General features: G+C 58.7%; 1 protein-coding gene across 1 annotated transcript in view; it reads right to left on the minus strand.

Annotated features, from left to right (window-relative positions):
• Window positions 1-368: 368 nt before the first annotated feature.
• CA4 (carbonic anhydrase IV) overlaps window positions 369-8,879 on the minus strand; it is a 25,431-nt gene continuing 16,920 nt past the window's right edge. Inside the window, exons 2-9 of the mRNA XM_015559055.1 lie at window positions 5,828-5,891; window positions 4,504-4,849; window positions 3,685-3,840; window positions 2,913-3,058; window positions 2,739-2,822; window positions 2,392-2,455; window positions 2,058-2,224; window positions 369-1,094 (exon numbers count right to left, since the gene is read on the minus strand). Of these exons, the coding sequence (XP_015414541.1) occupies window positions 900-1,094; window positions 2,058-2,224; window positions 2,392-2,455; window positions 2,739-2,822; window positions 2,913-3,058; window positions 3,685-3,840; window positions 4,504-4,849; window positions 5,828-5,891 (1,222 nt within the window). The 3' untranslated portion in view covers window positions 369-899. The remainder of the gene's footprint in view (window positions 1,095-2,057; window positions 2,225-2,391; window positions 2,456-2,738; window positions 2,823-2,912; window positions 3,059-3,684; window positions 3,841-4,503; window positions 4,850-5,827; window positions 5,892-8,879) is intronic.

Below are 8,879 nucleotides of genomic sequence, written 5' to 3' on the forward strand. Positions count from 1 at the left end.
GACATGGGCGGGCTCCAGATGGCCTCCTCCCTGGCCTCCTCAGGTCCCCCGGATGTCCCTCCTCATGAGGCCCTCCCTGCCCACCTTCCTGACCTGGCTTTCTCCACAGCACGCAGTGCCTTCTGAGACAATGTACAACATGTCTGTTTTATTTTTTAAATATATTTTATTGATTTTTTATAGAGAGGAAGGGAGAGGGACAGAGAGCCAGAAACATCGATGAGAGATAAACATCAATCAGCTGCCTCCTGCACACCTCCCACTGGAGATGTGCCCGCAACCCAGGCACATGCCCTCAACCGGAATCAAACCTGGGACCCTCCAGTCCGCAGGCCAGCACTCTATCCACTGAGCCAAACCGGTCAGGGCAACATGTCTGTTTTATTGATGGGAACTCCAAGAGGGCAGACGTTTTCATCTGTCTCATTCCCTGCCACATCCCCAGTGTCCAGAACATAGACACTCAAGAGTATTTCTGAAAATAAATGAACTCTTGTCGCCCACCGCGCCCAGCACAGAGAAGGCGCTAGCACAGAGGAGAGAGCACTGGCTGGGGTCTCCGTGGGCTCTGCATGGCCTCTGTGCTTTCACTGTGCTGGAGCTCCCGGGTGCCTTCGCATCTCTCCACGTGGGGTGTAGACAGGGAGTTCACACCCACGTGGTCCCTGCTCCAAAGGCATCTCCGGGCCCTAAGGTCCCTACCCAGGGAACAGGGGTAGGTTGAGGGGAACGGGGCAGGGGTAGTTGTGGGAGCTCAAAACAGACCTGAGAAAGGTTTCTCTAAAAATATATCTGTATTTTTTTCAATCATCATCCAAGTCCAACCTGGGAAGCAGAGGAAGGGAGGCCCCAGCCCTCTGAGGGCAGAGGTCAGAGGTCAAGTGTCCCGAGGTGAGCCATCATCGGAGGAAGCCAGCCACCAGGCAGGTGAGTGTGGGGGCCAGCAGAGTGGGCAACGGCAAGGGCAGCAGTCGGCCGGGGGCCTGGGACCTGAACACCGGGCGCTGCCCCCGGGGCTGCAGGGGCCTGACGTTGTCCGTCATCTTCTGTGTCTGCTCAGTGTCATAGTACAGCTTCTCAGAGAATGCAAGGATCTGCAGAGGGACAGGGACAGGTGGAGCTGGTCTCCCTGCTGTGTAACCCCAGGCCGGTCGCCTTGCCTCTCTGAGCCCTACCTCTCAGGTTTCCTTGTGGATGAGAATGAGATGTAAAGTGCTGGGCACTGGTGGCGCTCAATTCCCATTAGCCTCCCTGAGCCACTGGACAGCTTTGAGGGCCCATGATCACACTACTGTTACCATAGAACAATGATCCTGGGACTTGCGCATGCATGTCACCTGGGAGCTTACTGGACTGCCAGGCTGCACCCCCAGACTTTCTGATTCAGTAAGGAGTGAGGCCTGAGAATTTGAATGTCCAGCAAGTCCCCAGATGCTGTAGATGCCGTGGGCCCAGGGACCACTCTTTGAGAACCACTGTCTGGGAACAAAATACCAGGAGGGCAGGGACTGACTCACTGCTGTATCCCCAGAGGCTTGTGTGTTATAGGGACTAGAGGACCGTCTGTGGAAGGAATGACCTGTTTTCCCACTGTGGCTACACCAACCCTCTCTTAGCTGCTCCTGACCGGCTGGGCCCTCCCACGCAGGCGCCCCTCCCCAGGAACGAGTCCCCTGCCCTCAGCTGGCCGACTCCCACCTCCTTTCCAGGGTGCAGCCTTAGAAGCCTTTTTCTTTTTTTTTTTTTTTTTTCTTTTTTTTCTGGGACCCCTCAGTCCGCAGGCCGACGCTCTATCCACTGAGCCAAACCGGTTTCGGCTAGAAGCCTTTTTCTGACACCCCTGCTGCAGCCTCTCCCCTCCAGCCCTTAACCCAGAGATGGGATGGCCGGGACCTTTCTGCCTGTCTCCAGCAGGGAGTGTCTGTGGATTCAACCAGCAGGCCCTCAGCTCCCTGGGGTGCCCCACCCCAGCCCAGGGGACCTCTGGGGGAATCCAGAGAAATCGTTTTGGGGAGCTGAGCACTGGAAGGCTGCACCCTCAGCCGGGCCCTGTGTACCTGGTCCACGTGGAGTTGAATGGGCTCCGCAAACACAGTCCAGACAACCTTCTCGTCGCAGCCCGGCGTGGTGAGCGAGCCCAGGTAGCGGTAGTAATGCCTCAGGTTCTCCTGCTTAGGGAGCAGGTCAAACAGGCTGATGCTCTTCGTCACTGTGGTGCTCATCACTGGTGAGGTGGAGAAAGGGCGCTGTCAGTGGAGGGGAAGAGGGGTTCTCGAGCCGCTGATCCCCCCCTCACACACCTCCCTCTGAGAGCCCGGCCCCCCTTTGGAGGAACAAGTCCCCACCCTTCCCATCACCCCCAGGCTCCCCCTCCTGGACTTCCTGACTCACTGGGTTTGGGAATAGCAGACAAGGCCTCCACCAGCGGCTGGAAGCCCTCATTCTTGGATCCAGCCTGGAACAGGAGGGGAGGGAGCTTGAGAGGGGCTTGTGGGGAGCTGGTGGTGACCCCAATGTGTTCTCCTGGTCTGGGGATAGGGAGGGCAGGCAGCTTCTGCATCTGAGACTCTGAGAAGCTCTGAGCTTCTCCACACACACCCCGCCCGCTCCCCCTCCCCCATGCCCCGGAGGGTGTACAAATCACTGAGAAACAAGGGGCCTCCCCAGGCCCCTCCTGTTTGGCTCAAATCCCAGGTCTCTGGATCCTAAGAAGCAGCTCCTGGCGGACGGGGCCCCACCTCCACCAGGAAGGCCAACACTGCAATCTCGTCTTTGGGGTCCTGGGCCTCGTTCTTCTTCTCTCTCTCGTGGACTATGTGCATCTGGTGGGAGGTGAGAGAGAAGGAGAGGGAAACTGTGGGGGCTGGACTCCCTTCCCCAGCCAAGGCTCCACCCCAGGAGGGGTCACTCACCTCCATGGCAAAGCGATCCCCGTCCAGGCTGTGCTCCGAGCCTGCATCCAGCACCCTGGACCAGTGCAGGTGCAGCTGCTTGGCCTGGTACGAGGAGGCCAGGCCTCCTCCAGCGATTGTGACCCCGTTCCCCAGCGACGCCATCACTGAAGGGCACAGGAGGGGCAGAGTCCTGGACCACCTCCCCTAGCTTCTCCAACCACTCTTCCCAGCTCCACCCAACCAAGGCCTCAACTACGGACTTCAGACTGGGACCCGGAGGGAGGGGACAGGATGGGTGGCACAGCCCTAGACGGCTCCCTGGCCCCCCTATCTGCCTCTCCCTCTGCACACCTCCCACTGCCCCAAACAGGAAACTCCATGGGTCCCTCCCTGGCTCCAACCCCCCTCCGTGGTGGCCTGGCATCCTCAGGGGAATAGCCACCTCCTCAGCCCTCGGTGACCTGCCCCCGCCCCTCCCAGCCTCACTCTGTCCTCCATGCACACAGAGCCACATGCAGCTCCCAGGCTGTTTCACATCCACACCTTTGCACATGGTGTTCCTTCATTCCCAGAACACCCCCCCTCCCAGCCCCAGACTGACCTGATGACGTATTGCAAATACTTCTTTCCAAAGCCTGTCCTGCCCCTTCCCTCTCCTCCCCCTCCCTCTGAGCTTCCAGCTTCTCCTCAGCAAAGTGGACCTGGGCCTGTGTGCCCGCCTCATCCTCAGGGAACCCAGGGGCTCCCTGGACCGGTGCCCAGGCCTCCATCCTGCCCACCCGGGACCCACCTGAGTGCCCATTGTTTTGCAGAGTCCACTTCTGCTTCTTGTCGTAGCCGGAGAAGGAGAAGGGTCCCAGGTTTTCGTCCACCCGTGCCTTGGCGGTGGCGATGTTGATGGGGGACTGGCGGTCCTTCTGGCATTGCCCACCCCACTGGTCCGGCGCTGAGCAGGGAGAGAAGGCGGACTGAGTCGGGGTGCCTGGTGCCAGGCTGTGGCCTCCTCTGCTCCTTGGAGGACGGGACCAAGCACCCAGCTCACATGTGGCAAGGCCTCAGGCAGGCAGTGATGTGGGACAGGGTGGGAACAGGGTGGCCAGTAGGTGGCTGTGAGCTCTGGGGGAGGGGACAGCCTCAGGCTGCTGGGCTGTGAGGGGAGAAATGTGGTGACCTGTGTGATGGAGTTCAAAGGGGGATGGGAGGGCTCTGGGCAGGTGAGGAGTGGGTCCCCTGGAAGGGCTGGAGGTGGGATGTGACCCAGGGAGGAGCCTGGTGCCTGAACCCTAGTGACCGTGGGCAGCCCTGTCCGCAGAGGCAGGACCAAAGCAGCGGCTGGAAGGCGGTCCGCGAGTTTGAATAGAAAGTGCAAGTCTCCACTTTGTTACTCGAAAGAGTCAAACGTCTCTCCATCTGCTGCTGCCAATGACATCCCAGAGGACGCACCCTCCAGATGACAGTGATGGGGGTGCCAGGGTAGGGCCCCCTGGGCTCAGGGGTGTATGCCCGCATGCGTGTGTGCCTGTGTTCAGAGCTGATATGTGGCTGGCGGGGCACCCTTGTCCTTCGTCCTTCCCACCATCCTTGTGTCTCCAAGGCTCGCTGGACTTACCCACGCAGTTTTTGGAGTCCTTGGCTTGAACCGCATAGCACCAGTGCGACTCTGGAGCAGAGAGAGGCAGGAGTGAGGGCTGTGCGTGTGTCCGTGCGCCTGTGCAGCCATTGGCCCCAGGAGCGCATGTGAACGGTGTGCACACAAGCCACACCGGGTGTGTGTGTGTGTGTGTGTGTGTGAGTGTGTGTGTGTGTGTGTGCGTGTGCAGGCACAGTGGGTCAGAGGCTGCAAATCTCCCTGGAGTCAAAGCCCCCCTGGGGATGGGGTGGCGGCTTCCTAGGAGAGGACACTTAAGAAGAAACCGTGGGCGGGGATGGGGCAAGAAGGCAGTGCAAGAATGTGACTAATCTGCTGGTCATCCTTCCCCAAGACACGGGTTCTGGGGTTCTCCTTTCTCGGGCAGGCAGGGCTCCAAGGCCCCCAGGTTTCTCATCAGCCCCCACCCCCCTCCCTCCTCCAACCCAAACCTGGAAGGGAGGTGAGAGGGGAGGAGGGGGATTAGGACAACAGAGCCAGGTTCTGGCTGCCTTCCCAGAGTTGACCAATGTGGGGGCGATGCCTCCAGGAGATTAGGCTGGCCCCTCCCTCTTCTGTTAGTAAGACCCATTCTTGGCTAAACGTTCACAGCCCCACAGCAAGGAAGACGGCCAAGCCTGTACCCCTGTCCCACCACCCCACACTCCTGAGTTTTGGGACCAGACAGACTCAGGTTCTCATCCCGGCTCTGCCTCAGGCTGGTAGAACCAGCATCTCTGCAGAAAGGCTGCACCACACACATGCCACACAAATGCAAGATGCTGACCCAAGGGGAGACTGTGCAGGGGCAGAGGGAGCACACGGGAGCCCTCTGCTTTCTGCTCAGTTTTCTGTAACCCTAAACCTGCTCTAATTAAAGTCTATCGATATATATTTTTTAAAGGCTGGACCAGCAGGGTGGACAAAGCTTTTGATCTGGAGCTGGAGCTGGAATTCTGGCTAAGGAGCAAGTCACTTAATCTCTCTAAGCCTCGGTTTTATCATCTGTAAAGTGGAACACCACAACCCACCTCACTGGGCTGGGAGGAGGACTAAATGAGATGGCAGGCGTGTTGCAGGCAGCCTGGAACTCAGCCAAGCCCCCGTTGAGCCCTTCCCTTCCCTTGCCTCCCTCCCTCTGGCCTCTTGTAAGTGCACAGATGGCAAAAGCCGAGCTGGAAAGAATTCAGGGATGAGGAAATTCCTAAGAAAAGCACGGCTTCCCACTCAGCCTGAGCTCAGTCCTCTGAGCATCCCTCCATTCCCCCCACCTTCTTGCCTGGGCCGCCCCCCCATCCAAACCCACCTTCTCTGGGGTCCCTGGAATGGGGACAGGGTGGGGAGGGAGCCAGGAGGAGGTCGGGGTCCCGCTAGGGAGTGGGAAGAAGAGTCTGAGGCCAGGAGTGAGCACTCACAGAAAGCTGGACACCCTCTTGCTCCGGGACCCTCAGAACCACTTTGGGTGTTCAAGTCCCTCAGCTCTGGATCAGCCCGCCTCCTTCCCGGGCCCTCTTGGAGGGGGCCAGGCCGCCCCTGCTGGGGCAGCTGCTTCCAGAGAGGGACGGTCCCTGAGCATCTTTCCCTGGACAGGGCTCTGCCGCCCCTGGAGTTGCTGCCTCTGGAACCCCCATATGGGTCAACTCTGCAAGGGCGAGCGGCCACTCCCCATGCAGGCCCCTCTGCGGGTGGCAGAGCTCTGATGCTGGAGCGACCCGGACCCGGGGCTGCCTCTGGCTTAATCTCTCTCTGCGGGCGAGTTCACGGACTTCTGAGCCCTACGTTCTTCCTCAGGCAGGAGTGAGTGTCCCAGGAGACGGTGAGTGGGAGGCCACCTGCCCCTGTGAAGAGCTCCTTGTTACAATCCTCCTGTGTCCTCGCCTCTCAGAGGTCCCGGAGGCAGAAGGGGCCTCCAAGGTCAAGTTGGACTGGAGGCTCATGGGAAAGCCACTCCAAGGGAAGCCTTCCTTAGACCAGAGTCCTGGAAGACGGCTGTGAAGGGCAGAACCCCCTTGGAGCCTCCCCAGGGCCTCTTTGGTTCAGGCTAAGCTTTCTTAGGAATTTGCTCTTTCCTGCCAGCTACGGCTCCTGCGTTTATAATGGTAACCTCTGATCCACTGTCTTAATCATAGAAACTTTTGACCTGCTTGGATGAATGCTCTTGTAACTACCCTCTTCAGGAGGCAGGAGCCAGGAAAACACAATGTTGATGGGGCCAAGGCCAGGGGTCAGGTCTGTCTGTGGGCCGAGGGAAGAGAGCTGGCTTTTAGGCAAGAGGTGGCAGGTCGCACACCCGCTCAGGTTCCTGTATTTGTTCACCGTTCACGAGAGGGCTGCAGGGGTCTACCCACACCTAGGTCTTGGCTCCAAGCTCCAGGTTCCCCCTCGCCTACCTGCCCTAACCAGAAGCAGAGTGAGACTAACCACCATGCCAATCACCCAGCCACTGTCCCCCAGCCTTGACGTTCCACCCTGACCCCCCTTCTGTAGAGACGACTGAAGAACCTCCCTCCGATGGACCTTGGACACCCCACCCTCCCACTCTGGGGGGAGGAAGGGATCCTGAAAACCAGCTCAGCGAAACCCAAATGTGTCCTGGGCAAAGTCTCCGCAAGTCCTGGCCCGGAGGCTGTGACTGAGGGGCCCCTATCCTCTCCCCGCCTCTCACGGCAGCAGATGCTCTGGGGACTCAGTGTGCAGCCTGGTCCTTCTCCGGCCTCAGGTTCCCTAAGGGATGAGATGGTGCAGGAAAGCAGGGCCAGGCCTTAAAAGGAGCACCGGCTGTGTGAGGGGGCAGCTGAGATCAGGCCCTGGTTGGCTGGCGCAGGCCAGTGGTAGAGCCATCCTGGCCATCATGCACCACACTGAGCGCATACACCCACTGGCTTATGGGGACCCTTAAAACCACACGTGAAGTTAATTACTACCCTGCTTTGTAAATGAGAAAACGGAGAGTGACTTACCCGAGGCCACACAGCCACAGAACACCTGAATTAACTGCAAAATCTTTCTCTTTCTACTGAGCCCGTCTGCTTAAGTAGGTTTCAAAGGTCCAACTCTACATAGAAATGCTCGGCCCTGGCCGGCTTGGCTCAGCGGACAGAGCCTCGGCCTGTGGACTGCAGGGTCCCAGGTTCGATTCCAGTCAAGGGCACATGCCTGGGTTGTGGGCTCGATCCCCAGTGTGGGGTGTGCAGGAGGCAGCCAATCAATGATTCTCTCTCTTCATTGATGTTTCTATCTCTCCCTTTCCCTTCATCTTTAAAATCAATAAAAAGAAATTAAAAAGCCAGCACTGGTTTGGCTCAGTGGATAGAAATAGAAATGTTCACGTCCTGCTGTGAAAGGGGGGAACACACTTTCCCCTACCCTCCTGGGGTCTTTCGGCTGTCGGATCACCAAATAGACTTGAGACAGATTAACAAGAGAAAATGACCAAGTTTAATCTCGTATGTACGTGTGGGAACCCCACATGCATGAGCGGTTCCGAGAAAGGGAAAATGAGGTCCATATGGCATTCTGGGCTAAGGATGAGGTAAGGCGCCTTGGGGCTTCCGAGGGGAGGCAGTTCACACCCAAAACATAAGAGCAGATGCTCAGTAGTTAGAAGTCTGCCCTGCCTCATAGCTAAGTCATAAAAGGTCAGTTCTGGTAATGACTCTTCTGATTGGCAAGGCCCCAATTTAGAGTCTTCCAGGGAGAGGTAACAGTTTCTCGATTGCCTTCAGCTCAAGGTAAGTCACAGGCCCAAGTGGCACATCGCGGGGAGTCCTGCGCTGAACCCCTTCACTGCCTTTTTTCTCTTTCCTCCTCTCCTGAGAGTCGCTGCAAGATGCCCCTCAACCCGGCCCTCCTCCCCTAGGCGGCCAGGCTGTCCCGCGCCCCGTCCCGCGCCCGTCCCGCACCCGCTCCCCCTGCTGCAGAGGCTCCCTCGCCCCCCACTCCGCGCTCCAAGGGAGGGGCACCTGGCTTTGGAGAGGAGGTTTGGTCTTTGGAGAGGAGGTTTGGTCGGATGGGCACCCAGGACCATGGTTAACTTTAGGGGGAGCTGAGCCGGGGACGCGCAGTGGGGGCTTCGGGAAGGGGGTGGGCCCCGGGAGGTCGTAGAAAAAGTGCTTCCCGGTCCCTGCGCCCAGCCGCTGGAAGCGCCTTCAGTTCCTTATCAAATATTAACACATTTCTCCTGGCGCCTCCCAACTAGGAGAATAATTAAGAGCTTGGCCTCACCATTAATCTTTAAACGAAAATCACCCCGGCCGGAAAGACCGGCTCAACCGGGGACCTCGGGTCTCCGGGTGTCCCCAGGCGGGCTCCGGACAAAAGCGCGGGAGGCGGGGAGGCGCGGGAAGGGGGCAGCCCCC

This window comes from Myotis davidii, unplaced genomic scaffold, assembly GCF_000327345.1.
Source record: "Myotis davidii unplaced genomic scaffold, ASM32734v1 scaffold993, whole genome shotgun sequence".
Taxonomy (NCBI): Eukaryota; Metazoa; Chordata; class Mammalia; order Chiroptera; family Vespertilionidae; genus Myotis; species Myotis davidii.